Source organism: Anser anser (assembly GCF_964211835.1).
Source record: "Anser anser genome assembly, chromosome: 2".
NCBI classification, from domain to species: Eukaryota; Metazoa; Chordata; class Aves; order Anseriformes; family Anatidae; genus Anser; species Anser anser.
In genome coordinates, this window is record NC_139721.1 from 49,527,145 (window position 1) to 49,546,298 (window position 19,154).

Sequence of the window (19,154 nt, forward strand, 5' to 3'; positions counted from 1 at the left end):
CAAAGAACCACACAAGAATGCCACCACAAGATCTTAAGTTTTTACTTCGTCACCAGTTCTCCAATTATTAAAAAGAAAACCAAATCACTTTCACAGCACACTGGGAGAATGTCACATGTAGCAACACAATATTCTGCTTGATAAAGAGCAGCACCAGAAATGGCAATTTAAAAAGTTGATCCAAACTTCTTAATTCCAAACCACCCCACTAGATAAGTTCATCTTTAAATGTGCTGGAGGGAAAACATTGCTAGACTTTTAAAACTTGCTAAAATACAAAGACTGGCATTAAGAATAAAAGCATGAAAGAAAGATGAATTGACTTTTCTTTTTTCCAATTGTAAACAAAATAGCTTAATTTAAAAGTAATTCTGATCAGTATTTAGACTTCATAGTGTATGATTATCTTTTAGATGAGTAAGAAGGTTTGGTGTTCTACCCAGATTTTCAGTGCACATGCAAAGTTACAGAGATTTGGTTGTTTGTTTTCTTGACTTGCACTGAGTTCTTGGAACTACTTGTATATTAAGATTGAAGGTAACTGATTTTACTCTTTGTTATGGGTCTTGGATACAGCCCTCAGGACTTCCAGCACATCACTAAAGAAGTCCTCTGCAGGTTGGATTCAGATCAGTTTCTCGTAATACCCAATTGTATTAACACAGACAGTTAAAGCCACACTCCATGTACTTTTAATGAAAAGGTCCAGAGTTTTCTTTCCATGTATAAAGATGTTGTTTTGTTAAATTAACAGTTTCATGATTACAGCACAGTTTGACTGTTCATTTTGCCCTGGGTGGAGAAGGATGAAAGGCTCGTTGACATAGTTGCCATATACAATTTTTAATTAGTTTTTTCAAGTCGCAAAAGGGAAAAAAGAGGGAATCTTTTTTGAGTCTGCTTTCTCACTAAATGGTTTAGATGATCTAGAACATTTTTTTTTTTTAAGTATAACATATAAGCTCTGAATCACACAAAATATGACCACCTCAGCTATATTAGCCTAATGTAACCAGACAATTGGTGAAGCTGTCAGACCATCCAAAGTAGTGACATTCCATTCTCGCAGTGCCAGCCTGACGTGTGGGCTACATTAAAAATAAAAATCAAACAAGAAAAACAAAAAACACTGAGGCATCACTGTATGCTCACTGTGTTTTCCATTTTGGCATTCCCAGTCAACCACTCTCTCTTGACATCGGCTGTTGACATTTACCACTGCACTAACATAGTCAGAAGCAGCAAATCTGTGTGGTTTTTTTGTGGTTTTGTTTTTTTTCAAAGCAGCTATACAGCCAGTGCTATTCATCATATATAGGTGGGTCTCCATCACTTGAAAATGTGGACACTTTCTTTCCATGATTCTGCACGTGATCTTCATTTATCTTCTCCAAAGCTTCAATCTAGAAAGCCAAAAAAAAAGAAAAAAAAATGCTGAAATTATAAAGCCAAGCTGTGCCAGAATGTTCCTAAATAGTGTTAAAAGGTACCTTTAGATGACTGATGAGGTATATACAATAATTTTATTTTAATGATTCTGTCACATGTATGGTGCAATACGCTTGGGAAATACAGCTTGAAACATCTGTTCTCAAAAAATTAGTAAAAGGAGTAGCACTCTTTTGCAGCTTCGTGCTATATAACAACTGAAATGCATGAGCTGCAGGGAAGACAGAAGATTCTTAGGACTCCAGGTGTACTCCCCAAATTACAAAAGCGTCCCTTTCTCCAATTCTGACCACCTCTGTTGTAATTCAGCCAATCCACAAACACTGGAGAAATTCCAAGTAATATTAAGATTACAAAGCCACTGCAGTCATTGTCAATGGTGACACTAGAAGACGGTTATACTTAAACATTTTGTGCAATCCAAGTAACACAGTCCTGTAGTTTATTTTAATCTTCAAATTGTTTGGATTACTTCCTCTTGAACTCCAAGGGAAGTAATTTTAGTTATTAAAGTCAAAGTCTAAAGTTTAAGGAGGGGCGGCTCAACTTCACCGATACATAAAAACAGTTTGTCTTTCCCATAAAACTCATAGGCAAAAAGATGACATTGAACCCACACACAAATCTAAGCTCACAATGCAGTCAGGGAGACAATTTTTATTTTGCTTAATAAATTGATCTTAGAAAGTCTAAGAAACCCTCGTGACTATTTTACTTTGCATTTCCTTCACCTCTTGATCAGTTTGAGGACCTGTTTCAAACGTACTTCATACTGGACTAGCATAAACCTGTGCTGTTACTAAGATTTGAGTAGAACTGCCATATAGCCCTTACTTTAATCAGTAGATGTGGAATTTTTAGTCAACTTATAAGTATCTGGTAACAGGATGCATGCCTCAAGGAGGCACAGCTAAAATTTGAACATTAAAAACAAAAGGTGACCAAAGATTCCTATTCTATATTTAAATTAGCATGGATTCAGATGTCTAAGGTCATGCTTAAACATCAAAAATGCTAGCCTATAAATTTTAAATTTAAGGAAGTTAAACCCTAAAACATTAACAATAAGCAGCAATTTATTTATTTATTTTAAAGCAACTCTCCTTTCTCTGCGTAACCTTTAATATATGTAAGGAAAGACAACAATGCTAGCTTTTAAATTAAAACAGACCACTAGATTTCCCTTCACAACGAAAGGAGCAATTATATGCAACGTGGACCTTTTATACTTGGGAGCAGGGCATCAGGAATGGGATGGGGAGGTCTGTGAATCTGAGTTTCTGAAAAATGTTTGTATGAGGAAGAAATAATGACGTTTTAGAAGGGGGATGCAGAATAATTGCTGAAATTATACTCATATTAATCATACAAACTGAACTTGGAAAGTTAAGGTATTGCAATAGCTACTCGCTAACCAAATCAAAATGTTAAACACAGAAAGTTGTACCTCTTCTTGGAAGTCTACTTCATTGTCAGCTGTAATATTTAAACCTGAGACAGCATTGAAGAGTTCACGCTCATTAAGTGCTTCTGCCACACCTGCTTTCTGGAAGAACTAGGCAACATAAAAAGGAGACATTAAACACTTTACACTGCAAAACAAAATACTCCTTTTTCTTCCACAAATTACAATTACAGTTTTTAGTCAAAATGACATTTTTGCTTTTGTTGACCTACAGGTAGCAACCGAGAGAAGTTCTAATTTCCACTGGTACTGTTTTATTCTTCCATACTTTCTTCCCTTTCAGAGAAGAACACCATCAGTACTGACAACATGCAAGAATAATCCTACACATTTGCAGCCACAACCATTTTTCTGGAGTTGTGTTGGTTGATTTTAAATTAGCTCTGAATTTCAATGATGCTGTTTTAACTTGGAAAAACATTCAGTGTAACAGACGATCGTCAGACGAAGAGGTCCTACCTGTGAAACATTCCTACAGTCTCTGAACAGAAACTCAAGTCCATGAGGATGGGTGGGCTCCACAGACTGACTGACATCAATAAGCCAAACCTGAAGGCAGAGACAGCGATTCATTTTGTATTAACAGTTCACATCGGATGAAACCTTTCCTTCCCATTTTAAAAATACGCTCACCTTGCCATCGTGCCAAAGCATGTTGTATTCACTCAGATCTGCATGGACCAGTTTGCACTCTTTATACAACCGTTGCATCATCTGCAAGGAGCAAAATCAATGCGTGAATGAAGTGTGCTAAGTGTGCTATTCCAAATGATAACATTTGCAGGGCGAGCACAACAAAGTGTTTTCCCCACCCACAATTTACATTATTTCTTCCAAGTCTTTGCTGAAGCTTCACAGGGAACTGCAGTTTTGGTAAGCTGCCAGCAAACTAAGCTTTTATCACTGAGCTTAGCTTTGGCAAGTGAGAAGAATCAGTCTCGTAAACTCATGTCAACTCTGCCAACAGTCCAAGTGCATGAGACAGATAAACACGTTCTCTAAAAATACCTGTCACTCTTACCCCTATCGCACAGGGGAAAAAAAAGTCTCAGTTTCAGATGATGGATCCTAATTAATTTCCATACTTGGTTCATTTAAAACATGGTTGTGTTGCTCTACTGATTTCAAGATTTGATGTACAGACCATTCACAGCACCAAACTGCTTTTGTGTTTTGTTTGTTTATGACTATGGGAAGCTAATGGAGAGCAGACATTTAGCAGGTACATGTCTGAAACAATTACAATAGAAAACAGGAATTAGAATATCGTACCATGCAATATTCTAATTCATTCTCTGATTACTAGACTAGTTTAAAAAAAACAGGGGAGGGAAGTTTATTCACCAAAGCGTGATTAAACATTGTAAATTAAGTATTCTATAAACTCAGAAGGACTTCAGAGAACTTTCTAAACCAAATACTGCTTCTGTAAAAGGAGGACTACTTGCTCATGACTTCCCTGCTACTAAGTATCCTTTCTGTCACCTAGTTCCAGCATGTTTTCTACTAGATTAAGATTATTTATTTGTATTATTTCTAGTGCTTAATTTCTCATTTATTCTAAGTCACTCATTAAACAGCAGTAAAATAAGCCTTTGGACTCCATACTTTGAAGCTGATGCAAGCATCCTGAAAAGTAAATAAATGCTGATTTGTCCGTTTAAGCTATTTACCCAAAAGAAAATACAACCCAGAATTGGAGGAGAAATCAGCACTGTCTTACATCAAGAATCTGATAGTAGGCCTTTTTCATATCTTCGCTATTAAGTTTTACATCCTTTAGTTTAGGAGCTGGGACTTGATCCTGGCCAATGAAAGACATAACCAAGATGTGTTTCTTGAGGATAACCACTTGAGGACAAGGAATTCCTGCATTTTGCATTCTGTGAATCAGAAAATAGATACTGATTAAGAAAGAAACACACACACAAAAAAAAAAAAGTAAAAAGGAAAACTAAAAACCTACAGTTCTAGTTCCTGCTTGCTCATTTCCAAGCTGTGTGTGAAGAACTTGATCCAGAGTCAAAATTTATTTGAACAGACTGGATTGGTAATTGATTTTATATATATATACTCCCCACTCTCTATTTCAGATGGGATAATTCATACTTAAAAGCAATAAACGGGCCTAAAAATGCTAACAGAAAACTAATTACTTTTACAGCTTGAGTCTGATAACTTCACGGGCTTATAAATTCTGCTGCCAAATCCCTGAAGATGCTGACAATTCATTAAATTGTAAGAAATCAGAGGCTATGCTAAAAAGAGAAAATAGGAAACCAACAGTTTGTTTTTTTTTTACCTTGTTAAGTTATGCATTTCTTTCTCAGCCCACATACGAATAATCTTTCGTGGATTCAATTTACTGAAGCGGTCTTTAAATCTGTAGTCATCCTTGATGTATTTGTCACGGTTCTTGAATTCATTAAGAGTCGTTTTAAACACTTTAATGGCACATTCTGGAGGTATAACTTTATCATCTTCAGTTGCACTTCTCATGGTAAGAGTTAAACACATAACAAAGTTAAGCATTCACATCCTTACAAGCAAATGTATGGTTGCTCTTTTGCCTTTTGTGTTTTTTTTTTTTTTGGTTTATTTCTTTTTTAATACATTGCAAGATATAATGATTTTCAACATGAGGGGAAAAGACCTGATTTTGTATCAAGTTTGAAAGCCACTTCAAGTTACGTTTATAAGAGTTCTAAGAGTTCAATTCATTCATATTGAATGTTTGATTTCTGGAATTCTGACCAGATGTTGCTCATCAAATAGGGCCCACCTCCCAACTTGTGAATATTTTAGTTAAATATCATAGCTAACAACAGCCCTGTTAATGGATATAATTACTTCGAGTATATTACAAGTGATAAAATCGTTGCATTAGAACAGTAATGGCAGTGCCACAGTGTTTTGTTAAGCACCTCAAAGGACATTGTTCTTTGAATGATAATAAGCAAAAGAACACTCCTGAATATCATTCAAGCACGTCAAATAAAAATAAATAAAAACAAAAAAAGCAAAACAACAACAACAAAAAACATCCACTTCAACTCATCTTCCCTCCACCCTCAACTCGTGTCTCTCCTGACATCTCTGAACAGGTTGTCTGTATTTGGGTTTTACTAGTTTCTTCTCAACATACATTGAACTAGAGGTGTTTCCTCATCCCAACACTATTCTCCAGGTAAACCAGAAGTAAGAAAGAGCACCTACACTGAACTTCACAGATGGAGCTGGTAACACAGTGATTTCTATGAATAGACAATCTGCAGGTAGCCTAAGATCATCATGATGGCTCCCTAGTATGGGGCAAGTCAGTGGAAAGAGTTCTCCAAAATCTCAAGACTTTTTTGTAAAAACGACTATTTATTTTTTCCCACAGAGAGTCACCATGGATTTGATCCTGTTCATCAAATGGTCTCAAGGAAGACAGCAGAATTTTTTGACTTCAAAGTCGGTACCATTTGGTTTTCAGCATTTATCATCATCTGCATACACGTGAATAAAACCTCTAAGTCTTAGCAACAAAACACATGCAGATTGTTCGTATATTTTGTGGTTTCTCCTTTTTAGGCCATCTCTGACACTTAAGTGTACCGTGAGTACCAAACAATATACTTACTTTCCTCCATATGCATGAAAAACAACAGATTCTTTCCCTGTGCTGATGCAGCCTGTGATGGTCTCCAGCATCCCAGCATTGACCATCTTGTACAGAAGTAAACGTGTTTTAGGATCCACTGCTTTCTCCTACAGGTAAGAAATGAACACTCAATTCATTAAAACAATCCTTTGCTTTACATTGAGTTACAATATTTATATACTACAAGAGTCCAACTGGGTGGAAAAAATAATGTATTAGAAGAACTCTCTTAGTGCTTAAGAACACTTTCTGTTAAGAAAACTTTCTGTAGTGTTTTCAAGAAGTCTTACACATGCTGAATCTAATATCCCAAATATTATATTCCTTTTGTATGAGCTACAATAAAGTAAAACATTCAAGTTTGAAAGAGTCCACAGCAGGAAAGACTACAGGCACTGCTCTGAACTCACCCATTAAGCTTATCTACTGACTTCCAATATTACTAACTAAAATTTACTTGGTCACCTCATTTTCCTGAAACTTGCTATGAAGACAGATATTTGGAGCCACAAACTTCAACCGCGGAGGATTCATCCTCTAGATGGTTTTTATAAATAATTTCCAAGCAGTTTACTCATTTTAGCTGAGTATGAGACAGGTTTAGAAAGAAGAAGAGAAAATACTGGAAGCTGCTTACTCTTATTTTGACATGGCTCTCACAGTAATGCAGCTCAAATGAAGAGAGACTTTCTCTAGCAGGAGCTAATACTATCTCCTTCATCAATGTTAACATTATATCACTTAATTGTTTTACTAAAAATGGTTATGTTTCAAGGAATTACCAAAACAGTCTTCCATTGTTACACAAGATAAAGAGCATAAAGAGACTTCAAAAACATACAGCAGTGGAGTGCTCCTTCTTTTCATGGAGCCTTGCACTTCGACGTTCCTCTGAGTATGCATGCTGCTTTAAGGCATTGAAGACTTGATTTGACAGCTTTAAGTCCATCCCAATTCCATCTCCAACTTGGAACCCAGGAGCAAACTATGAGGAGAAACATCAGAAATTGAAGCGTCGTTACTAGCCGACACCAAAAATTGGCACAAGCAAAAATTTCTCTTTATGATCTGCAAATCTAAGTTAAATTAGGACTTAAGTGACAACATTCCACACAGTGAGTTTCACAACATCCAAAACATGTTGCTGTAAACTCAGAACTTGAAATTCTGGCCAAATTTATAATAAGATTACCTAACATCCTGTAAAACAGCAATTGCAGCATTTCCTTATTTGAAGCAGTTGTACCAGTTACATTAAAGAAAACTGAAGGTAGGTACTGTGGATAAGTAGACTGAAAAGCTGTACATCAAACCACTCACTGAAAACAAGATACTTAGTTGAGCAGGCAAAATTAATGTAAAAGGAATTAGATTAGATAGATACACTTCACAGGAATATCCCTGATGTTTTATTTGCCTCTGTACCACACTTGTCGATAGCTTTGTACTGTCAAAACAGTTCTATGCAAGCTCTTGAATCATGTCATTAACAAACTATTATTAAATTAACAACAAAAATCAACTCAAACTGTCAATTTGAATAACTAAACCAACCATTGCATTGCCTTCATCTGATTTTTAAAAATAAACAATAAAATTAGCATCATATACAGTAGTAGAGACATTATTTCTTTGGGTAAGTTACAGTATTCCGGTTTTACATGCAAAGCAAAATTTCCCTAAGCTTTCACTTACATTTTCCATACGAGCAGTGTTCTTTCTTCCACATACCACTTCATCATGTTTAGTGGTAATGTCTTTTCCCTTTCCTATGAAGCCCTTTTTTGGTGTGGTAGTAGGTTTATCTGCCAGCAGTAAGAAAAAGCCAAGCTTTACATTGAAACAAACATTACTAATGCACACTAAGGTTCCACAATGCCCATAAAAATTATATAGTTTTATTTACTAAAAAGAATAACATTTTAGTTGTATTATCTTATTGCAGTCTTATCTTCTCTTATCCTAAACACGTCAGCTTCTTTTGCTATGTCATGACTTACTTTTACGTATTCTCTGGAGTGTCACACAAAGTAATATTCAATATTTTGTGCAGATGCCCCAATATATTCTCTATAAAGATCAGATTTCAGCCGCTGAAGCCAAAATACTGGAAGACAGAAGCCTTAAGTTACCTGCCCAACTTCCTGCATAACACCTCCCAATTAGGTGACCTGGTTTTCCACAGAACTAGTATGTCTTCTTACACTGAAGAAAACTCATTCAACTATGCCATTTTCTTATTTCTATCAACTAAAGAAATTGTACTGTTTAGAACAGCCACATACCTGCCCTGTAAGGATCGTGACGCGTATCCTGCCAATCAACCTCATCCTCCGAGCTGTCACTGTCAAAAGGATGCACCTTCCGATAATTTTCAAAGGATATGGAGACTTGAGAAAGAAAACAAATAAGCATGTCTGTGATTATCAGGGATTTGCTAAGTCTTCACAGCTCTGTCAACTTAAGTAGAATGCCACTAGAATATCTCCAAAGCAAAAATATTTCTTTTGGTGCCAAAGTACCTTTGCTATCTCCATTGAACTTTTTCTCTTCACGTCGAAGCTGTGCGTCATACTCCCTGTCAAATTCCATCTGCAGCATCTGGGCTAGCATTAGGTCACTAGAAGTGTCAATATTTTCTCCTGTAATAAAGGGTCCTTCAGCAACACTATATAAAATGAAAAAATGGATTCCAAAAATTAAATGCAGCAATCTAAACAGAAACACTGCTTTATACCATTTCACTGCTCTATAGAAAAAAATCTATTGCAGAGCTCTATAGAAACTAATGGATCTCAACTGCCTCCCCCCCCTCCCCCCCCCCCAAATTATTTTTATGACTCCTTTGCAGGGCATATTACTTCAACGTCTTTGTTTACCATTCTGGAAGAAGCATGAGGCTTCATTTTTAAGATGTCCCTTATGAGATAGAAGTCATACAGCTAGAAATACATAAAAAGAAAATATATACACTATATATTAAAAACAAAATTTAAAGGAAATCAGTGTTGCATTGCTCTGCTTTACAGACAAGGCCACAGGCAGAATTTGTATGCATTTAGAACTAGTAAGCTCTTGGTCCACATTTAGAGCTTCCAAGTACAGGGAGAATAACCTGACAGTTTTCAAACTAACGATTAACAAAACTTTAAAAGAGGAGAAATAACATTTCTGACAACTTTCTCAAACCATAGTTTATGGACTGGCTTAAAGCAACCAAAACAATGTGAAGAAAATACCAAGAAAGGAGTGGTAACAGAGAATAGTCTCTAAGGAAGAGTTGTACCTGGGGAAGCCATCTTCACTGAAAAAAACCTGAAGAAGCAGAGTTAGGCAAAGCACTTACTATAGTGCTACGCTATAAGCACACTGCACAAAAGGGGACAGAAGATTTACAACTATGGAGATCACTAATCCGGGATTTAAACTTACGCAACCACTTCAGGAAAAGCAGCATTTTCTTCTTCCAGTTGCAGCTCTTTTGCCAGCTGTTCACTCATTACCTCAGCAAGGGAACATGATATTGACGCTGTTTTGGGGGCTCCCCAGGGACACTGTAAATAAACATTTCATTCAAGCCAGCAACCCCAATAATAGCATAATTAGCTAGCAGTGCCTCTAAAGTAAGCTGATGAAATCTTTTAAGAGCTTGTTTTCTACGGACACTTAGGGAAGTATGATGAACTGTAGTGCAGAAATACCTCAAGGAGTAGTTCCATAAACTCAGTGAGGTGTCACTGAAAGGAAGCTGATGGCGGTTCCTAATGGATACGAAGAGGCCATTCAGTAATGGACACACGGGGTAAACAAGTCGCTATCAGCACCCTCTGAAGACAGGGGAAGGCCTTCCCAGGAAGTTAACTTTCTGAGTTTACACACCGCCCGTGTAAAAGTTCCGTGGCAATAACTGAATGTCACTGGTTTATGAGCAACGTCCTCCCCCATTTCTGGACTTTCTGAAGGGAAGAACACGACGAAGGTGCCCTCGGCAGCACCGAAGCCCTCACCCAGCTCGGCTTGCTGGGGGGCAGGGGGGCGGCACACACCCAGCTCGCCACCCCCGGCCTCCAGCAGCGCAGCTCGGGGGCCCGGCGGTGCTTTACGGGGCTGCAGCAGCCCCTCTCCGAGCCGAGACAGCTGCCGGTGCCCCGGCCCACGGCGGGCCCCGCCCGCTGCTCACACGGCCGCCACCGAGGCCCGGCGGAGCCCGGTCTCCGCACCGAGCCGGGCCGGGCCGGGCCGGGCCGGGCCGCCACCGCCGCCCGGTCTCACCTTGCTCTGCCAGCCGGGGCCCGGCCCGGCGTCGGGAACGGCGGTGGCGGCGATTCCTACCGGGTCCATCTGCGCTCGCAAGGCCGGGCGAGGCGGCGGCGGGCGGGCGGCGGGGGCTCCTGTGGCGAAACCTTCCGGGTCCTCCCCGCCGCCCCGCTCCCTCGCACCGCCACCTGCCGGCGGGCTCCGGAGGGACGGCGCCGGCCGGTGTGTGCCCGGCGAGGTGGCAGCCGGAGAGGGGACGGGGACACGGGGACGCGGGGAGCGGGGGACGGGGACACGGGGAGCGGCCGCCGGCCCCTGCCGGGAGCGGCCGGGGAAGGGCGAAGAGCCACCGGGGAGCCTTGTCGATAGGAAGAATAATAATAATAAATGGTCCGGTGGGGTAAAGGTTGCTTTATCTGAGGAAATAATGAAGATAAGGGGGAAAAAAAAAGGCCTAAGTGTACACATTGATTTGATCCTGATCCCATAACTCAAAGTACAAGTGAACAAATTCATTTGATCTGGATCCCATAACTCACCATAAATACAGAACTAATACAAATGGTTCCTGTGCGATCCTCCACCTGTTACGCCTCCAAGGCAAACGCGACGTTTACCTGGAAAATCGTATGGGATTAACATGTCCTCTTGTCAGGCCAGGGGCATCTTGCTACAGTACAGCCACCCCACGTGCCTGCTGCAGCCAGCAGCAAAGCGATGCCTGGCAGCCCCTCAGGCCTGGCTCACCGCTGGCCCTCAGGAGCGTGGCCCCTGTGCCTCCCCACACCCTGGATAACCGGGAACCAGCCCAGCAGTGTGGGGTAGGAGACATGGAAAGGGGTCTCACAGCCCCCTTGACATCCCCTGTGTGGAGAAGCTCCCTGTGACATGGCTGCCAGGCCAGCCCCAGCAGCCGCCGCTTGCCTTGACTCAGGCATGTGAGAATCAGCGTTGCCGGCCAGAGTTCACTCGATCCGTCATTAGCAACCAGCGATGTCAGGTGTCACAATCGCCGAGGAGATCTGTTGCGACGTTCACTGAGGCAGAAAGCCCTTCTGCTGCTGAACCAAAGGGCGGACAGCTTGGGAGATGGCAGGGAGCCAGGTCACACTCCTGGCCACGCATGCCCTACCGGCACCATGCAGACGTGCGCTGGGGAGGCACTAGGATGGCTCGGTCCGGTGAAGCAGCAGCAGTGCGGTTCTTGCCCTCGCCACCTGCGGCCCTGCCTGAAAGAAATTCTTCCTTTCCCTGAGCAGCAGCCTTTTGGGGTTTGAAGATTGCTGCCATGCTCCCTTCAATCTTCTCTGGCTAAATTTATCAGCTATATAAATGAACAGGATGCCAATGCAATGTCCTGCTGCCCTGAGATAACCTACCACTCTCACACACATGTACAAGCACTGATTAAAAAAACATTTTAGTTTTTGGCTCAGAAAAACACATTCATAATGACATATTCTTATGTCTTTTATTCAGTTTTTATTTTTCATAAATAAGTCTTTTTCACATTCTTCAGTTCTGCAGTCTAATAAAGGAATCAAAGCAAGTCCTCCTAAAATGAATATTGCATGACTGAGGCCTTGATCCCATGACCCCTTAAATGAATGAATCAAGCTTTGAACTAAATTACGCAAAGAAGAAATGCTATGTAAAATCAGATGTAAACAAAATCATTTGCCACACATTCACATCTCCTGAGAAAAAAAGTTAAAATCTAGACAGAGCAGAAACTTCCCTTCATGTTACTCAAAATATTTCTAAAGCTGTTTAGCAATTACTGAATACGTAACTCAAGTTAGTTATGATAATCAACATTGGCAGAATTTTTTATCTTCATTCTTTATCCCACACTTTAAGTGATTTATAAGAATTCAAACCTGCCTCTGCATTTTGCTCCATGAAAATACATAATCTTTGCCCAAGTCTCCCAGTTTTAATAAGAAACACCTCAAGAAACATGAAGAGAGATATCAGTGTAATATTTTGAATGAAAACTACACTCAGCTAGATTAAAAAGTCAGTTATTCTTATCATATGCTTACATCAGACTTTGTAGATCCAAGTAAGCTTTTCTTATTCTTTCTTAAAGTCTTACAGGCTGAATTTATGGCACAAAGCAAAGTATACTTTTGTCTGCTTACTGATTTTCAGAGCTCTTGAACACAAGATCTGTGAAGTGGAAGTGCTGTATCATCTACATGTCCATTTCCATTGCATCTGTTACTGTGGCATGTGAGTGATCACTGTCGTCCAGGACATTTAAGCACAAGAAATCAGATGTCTCTTTTGGGCCAACTCCTTACAAACCACACAGGATTGCGTTTCACGGACCAAAGTGTTTGAATTTGTCTTGGTGCAGCGGGGACTGTGAAGCCCTTGAGTTCTGTCTGCTGACTTTGCCTTTTGAGACTCAACTTAGCAGGTTAGACAGGCTCATACTGTGGGGTGGATTTGCCCTTGCTCTACCTGTTAGTTTCCCTTCTCCCTCTCCAATTTAGGCCACGCTCACCACTCCCTTATTTGTGCTGTTTTCTTCAAAATAGGCTGCACATGTACAGAGAGACCCTGTACGTTGCATTACGTGAGCAAAGTCAAGATGAGAATAGCACAGGTAGGGCCATGCTGATCAGCCAAGAGCATGGCTGACCTGTGACGTGATACAAGAACGCCCAGGACTAGGTAGGACACGTCATCCACTGCTTCTCTGCCTCCCTGGGGTATTCATAGTTTACACGTCACCGCTGTACATAAGTACTGCTGTAAAATCTAGTTGCTTGCTCTTATTTGCTACTTTTTTTTTTTTTTTTTTTCCTCCAGGGAGTATATCCAAACAGTCTAAGTTAAGCAATACAGGCTACAGTTTGTGAAATGACTTACCGTTAAATAATCTTGATCTGCTAAAGGCAGAGAACACACAAATATCTCAAGTTGAGCATTCACATATTTTACCATAAAGCTTAACTTGTCATTGAACAAACATAATGTTCAAATACTACAGCTAAAATTAAATACAAAGGAAGCAATTTATGCTTGTTAAGATATTCTATTATTATTATTATTTTTTAAATAAAAGGGCTGTTCTCTTAACTGTTTTCTGAAATGTGTCCTGTAACTGAAGATAAAAGAAACATTCTGCTTTTTTCTGGTTTACAATAAAAGAAGTCCCAAAAGATTTGTTGTTAGCTTTTCTTTACTAAAAAGTACCCCAAATGATTAATTTTTCACTATATAAATGAGAAGTCTTTTTTTTTTTTTTCTTCCTATTTTTACTGGAAAGCTACTTGGATATTTAAAAAACTGGAAATGAAATTTGTGTTGCAAAGTTGGACTTTTTTGAATATTTCATGTTTGTCAAATCCCAGAGTTAAATGCAGACTAACAAAACCAGTTTATTTTTTAAAGAAAAAAAAATCTTATCAAATATTCCCTAATTAACAATGTTAATTTCTCTTGATGATGCTCTCAGTTAGTCATCACAGTGATGACTAAGACCAAGCAGGACAAGAACGCAAAATTTAGTTCTGTCTGTAACATTTTGTTGTTTTTGTTGTTTTCCTCAGAAGTTGTGCTTTTCATTTCACACATAGCATTGAAAGAAAAAATCCCGCACATTCATACACCTCCATTCAGCTTCAAATTGATAACTAAACACAGGCAAAAAGGTGGGCCGATAGGTTTAATAACATATTTGTAAGTGCAATGTTTGAAGCTGGAAGTGCTAGCCTGTCAGAAGCGGGGAGCAGAGGCAAATTCTGTCTCTGGGCTGCATCTCTGGGAGCCCGGAGGTGTCACAGAAGGTGTGTATTCCTTACGTGCAAGGAATGGCAATTATCAAAATTAAAGTTTGTCATAATAGGCTTGGAATTTATGTTAGTGTAAAGCAGCGGATGAATACAGAGTGAGGGATTCTGGTCTCTGCTCGTCGCTGCAGGCGCTTCCATTTTGATCCAAGCCTGCGTTTTCTTCTGTCCTCGCATCGCTCTGGACGTCATCTAAATGAACACGAGTGCAATTACGGCCGGTGACACCCGGCTAGCAAAGGAATCGCGTTTGCAATTCCCCCTTTGGGGCCCGGCCCCGCTCCGCGCCGCCCCGCTCATGGCGGCCTCGCCCCCTTCAGGAGGAGGCGCCCCGGGGAGCGGCTGCTGCCCCGCCATGGCCGCCGCGGGCGGCTGGGCCGGTGCCCGATGTACCTGAAGCGGCCGGCGGGCGGGCTGGCCTTCTGCCTCTTCTACCTGGCGTCCTGCTTCACCAACAAGGTGAGGTGCTCCGGAGGGGAGCCCAGAGAGGCCGGGGCGGCGGTGGCTGAAGCCGGAGCCCCGGGACACGTGGCGGCGGCCTGCGGCTTACGGTCGGGGACCGGGCAGCCCCGGCGGGGCTGGAGAGGGCTGGGTGCCCAGCTCACGGCCCCCTTCGCCTCACAAAATGGGTGGCGTGGGGTGATAGCGCCGGGCATCCGTGATAAGTGGTCGGAGTGGTGTAGTAGCAGGCCTCCGTTAGCTTCTGTGCGTGCTCGTGGGGTTTAATCAATCTGCAGACTGAGGGCAAGGTGTCTGTCAAATTCAGGGCAAGAAATCTCTTTGCCGCTCTGCAGCTTAGTTGGTGTTGCTGAAGGATCCAAGTGGCCGAAGTGTGAACCAAAGTGTACTGCTTAAACATAGTTTGCAATAGTTTGTGTTGATACAGGAGACAGCTGCTACCCCTTCCCATCCAATTTTTCAGAGAGCATGTCTGTGTTTCTGGCTGTAGCTTTCTGAAAGAAAAGATGTGTTTTTGAAGTAACCAGGGCACGGATTTCCTGAGGGAGAGTTAAAGAAATGTGGTGTTCTGGAGATGAGACTGAAATCTGTCCTTGGTGTGCACTGCTGGTTTCTGCTCTGAGGCACGTCTGCCCTTAAGGATGCCCAGAAGTAGATCAGAGTGCAGAAGTGAAGCAGAGCTCCTAAGAGGAGATATTGCTCCTACCAAATCTGTCAAACGAGGTGTGTTGGCTAGTGAAAAAGAAAGGGGTAGAACAGCTGCCAAGCTGTCTCCTGTGTTGGAAAAGATGCTTGGCTTAACTCTACTTCAGAGGAAGCTGGAAGGGCTTTGATGTAGGGCCTCTGTTTTCAAACTTGAAAATAGGTTTTAACATAATGAGGCTGAAAATAATCAGAATATAGACCTTCCGTTTGTCCCAGATCGTATATAAATGGATGTGGGGGTATGGACTTGCACAGGTATGCCCTCCCAATTTAAAAACCAATTGCTACTTCTGACAAATCTGTGCATAACATGACCCCTTGTGAGCCAGCATGCCTTATCTTTGTGTGTATTGATGCCAGTTTCTCGGTAACGTGTCGCCACCACCTCTAAAAATGACTTTGCAAAGTGTTCGGTGCAGTTTCATCTCTGCTGAAAGCTTTCAACTTCTCGTGTTCATTGACAGCTGCTGCTGGCTCCTGGAGGGAATGGCAGGTACCTTTCCTTTCCACTGAGGAAGCTTCAGTTGTTCTTCTCCTTTGCACAAATAGTGTCCGTGTACTTTATCACAGGAAGATGTTAAATCCTGGTGTACATATGGAAAGTCCGATGCATTTCTGTCTCATAGATGCATGCGTATGTGGGGAAAAAATGCTTGCACCCATACACGCAGACCCGGACAAAGCATGCTAAAGCAAAGACACAAAGCCTACTTCCACATCTGCGCAGTATATTACATCGCCAAAGGGCTTTATGGACTACTTCATATTTTACACAAAACTGGGCGAGCAGCATTAGGTACAAATTGATTAATCATCAGGAGACAATTATCTCAAAGTTATCGGTCTTAATCCTGCCAAAGCTTGCCTCTGTGGTATGATATGATTTTAACGGACAAGTTCTTGTATCTTTTTGTTCCTGTACGTTCTTTTCCCATTCAGTGCAAAGTGTGCTGTGTGCTCAGCAAGTAAAAGAGCAACTCGGTAGGCATCCTTCTCTCCGCCGTTCAGTGTGTCTGCTCTGTGCCTCATGCACTTCTGTGTCTACTACCTTCCACGGTGACTGGGGGAACATCCAGCAGTTTTGGCACAGGAAAAGAAGTTACAGAAAATGTTCAGACTGTCTCTTATTTTTTTACGTTTCTTTATTTCAGTAGGGCTTCTCGTATTTTGTTGCTCTTGTGATCAGTTGTTAATGTTATAACTCTGTGGATGTTTGAGGTCCATTAATTTGGTGTTTGTTTTCCAGTATGTCCTGTCTGTCCTGAAATTTACCTACCCTACCCTTTTTCAAGGGTAAGTACCATTTTAAGAATACAATTGTTTGAAAAATGAAAAATCAGTAAATGTCTTGCTGTTCCATGCTGAAGCCAACTTTGGTACTTTATGCCGTTACTGGCTGTTGCTGTCTAGAGAACGTACTTCATGAAGCCTTAGTAAAACAGACATTAATTTGCCTTAGTTAACTTTTAAACATGATGATGGTAATGTAATTAGGATATATAGACCCCACAATTTCTTGGTTTTCATGGGAGTTCTATGCTTTAGCGTAGAAAAATAGTAATTGTAGTACAGCCTGTCTTCATGGGATACGGCTCTCATGGGAAACAGGCAGATTTGGTGTATTCTTTCTTACTATGCTAATGAAAACTGACCTTAAATCCATCTTAAGGCATACACAAGTACAGTGCTGCTTATTCTCATGCTTGGCATTTGTTGTAGCTGTGTAGTCCTTACAATACCTTAATGACAGTAATGAAAAATTTACTGTTTTGCCAAGTATTCACAGACCATCAGTGCTGTTAATAATTTGAGAGACAGTTAGTGAAATTCTGTCCACTTACATTTAATACTTCTCCCTTTTGTTCTTTTGAGATGCTGGTAAAATCTGCAGATGTTGGATATCTTTTAATTCCTTTACTGTTGCTTAGCATGGCTTACATTTTTGCCTGACTTGCAGCTCCAGGGTTGTAATTGACTCTAGGAATAATTCACCTGGCAATCTCTGTTTTCTCTGAGTATACTCAGCTCCATATGCAATGAATGCTTCCTTCAGTAAACACACAGTCTCTTGGACAAGGCTTTTAGCGTATGGGGAAAGGATCTTGCGTAATGTATGTCAAACATGAGTGTGGTAAGTCAACAGTAAAAAGCCATATGCTCAATGACAAGAAATTGCTTTATGGTATCTGTGTTACCACAGTTATTTCCTTTTTCCTGTTATTTGGAAATGCATCTGAGATGCATTTTAGTAATTCTGCTTTTTAAAAGTGACCGTTCCTTGAAAATTAAGTGACTCAGGTGCGCTTTCATTTAGTGCTAAGCTAGATGAAAAAAGGAGCAAGAGTGTTAGGCCCACTTCATGTCGTTGCTGTTTGTTGACGTTACTTTTATTCCCTCTATAATGTAAGAGAACATGACAGTGGTGCTGAGGATATGAAATTATTACAAGCTTCATCTTCTGTCTTTAAGACATGAGATGATACAATATTCTTCATGTAAAGTTGATGGGAACTCATCAGTGGTTTGGAATATAGAGCATGATCAAGCCTGCAGCAAACAAGAAGGGAATCTGGCTTTTAAGCTCTGAAACGTCCCTCATCCGAAAAAGGTCAAGTGACCTGTGATAGTAGCGTTGAATGTTCGTCATGCCCTTATGCACAATGTCTAATTGTAGGTAATGCTGCATATAGCAAACATTTGTCAATTTACGTGTGCATGAGAGAGATTTTAAAAATAATTGCTTATTGGAGTGAATGGGAATAATCAATAAACCCATTTCTGTACCTGTTAACGTGACTTAATGCTGTTGTGCAGTATCTGTCTGTTTTAAATGCTCAAGTATTTTCACCCAAGAAGCACCTCTCTGAAAACCACTAGCCTGAAGAAGGAAGATGATCATTTATTTTAAAGCTTAAAAAAAATCACCATGCATCAGTACTAATTTTACCTGCAGTCAAAACTACCTTCAGTCATTGCTGAGGCCTCACATGCTATTTCTGCAGTAGACTAAGGAATACCTTTGTGATAGGATAAATTATTAGATAGGTAAGTCAATTCAGAACGTGTGTAATTGTGATTTTTCTCATTGAAAAGGTGTGTAACAGTATTGTGGTTTATATGCAGAGTTATTTGTCTGTAAAGATGTTTTCTCTAGATGCTCTGAAGCAGAGGCTTCTGCAGCATAATGATTTGATTGTTGATGACACTTCAGTTGGTGCTTACTACACAAGATGCTGGGAAAACATGCCTTCTCTGTTCTAGGGAGTGTGTAATCTAGGCTCAGCGTGAATAACAATGAAAAGTATAAAGCTAATGTTTGAAATTACCAGGACTACACACTTCGTCCTTGGGGCTTATTGGTTCATCCAGC

At 40.6% G+C, this 19,154-nt stretch overlaps 2 protein-coding genes across 7 annotated transcripts in view; one reads left to right on the top strand and one right to left on the bottom strand.

Moving 5' to 3' along the window:
- Positions 1-26: 26 nt before the first annotated feature.
- On the bottom strand, positions 27-11,172 carry RIOK3 (RIO kinase 3). Of its 4 annotated transcripts, none has more exons than XM_083823947.1 (14): positions 10,833-10,943; positions 10,262-10,321; positions 9,993-10,114; positions 9,083-9,228; positions 8,846-8,950; positions 8,256-8,365; positions 7,402-7,545; positions 6,540-6,667; positions 5,217-5,408; positions 4,638-4,797; positions 3,548-3,628; positions 3,374-3,463; positions 2,897-3,004; positions 27-1,403 (listed from the first exon to the last, which is right to left on the bottom strand). In XM_083823947.1, exons 2-14 carry the CDS (start codon positions 10,277-10,279, stop codon positions 1,302-1,304), a joined length of 1,506 nt encoding a protein of 501 aa, XP_083680073.1. In that variant the 5' UTR covers positions 10,280-10,321; positions 10,833-10,943; the 3' UTR covers positions 27-1,301. The 4 variants fall into 4 exon arrangements, with proteins under 4 accessions (XP_083680073.1, XP_083680074.1, XP_083680072.1 ...); XM_083823948.1 differs by having other exon boundaries at positions 5,217-5,405; positions 10,833-10,939; XM_083823946.1 differs by lacking the exon at positions 10,262-10,321 and having other exon boundaries at positions 5,217-5,405; positions 10,833-11,172.
- Positions 11,173-14,900: 3,728 nt separating this feature from the next.
- Positions 14,901-19,154, top strand: part of TMEM241 (transmembrane protein 241) — a 56,388-nt gene continuing 52,134 nt past the window's right edge. The window contains exons 1-2 of one of the 3 annotated variants that reach the window (XR_014579621.1): positions 14,901-15,079; positions 17,031-17,077. Coding sequence is in view for 2 of the 3 variants with exons in the window: in XM_083823950.1 (XP_083680076.1) it covers positions 15,008-15,079; positions 17,031-17,077 (119 nt within the window). In the remaining variant the exon portion in view is untranslated. The remainder of the gene's footprint in view (positions 15,080-17,030; positions 17,078-19,154) is intronic. The other 2 variants (XM_083823950.1, XM_083823949.1) reach the window with 2 other exon arrangements.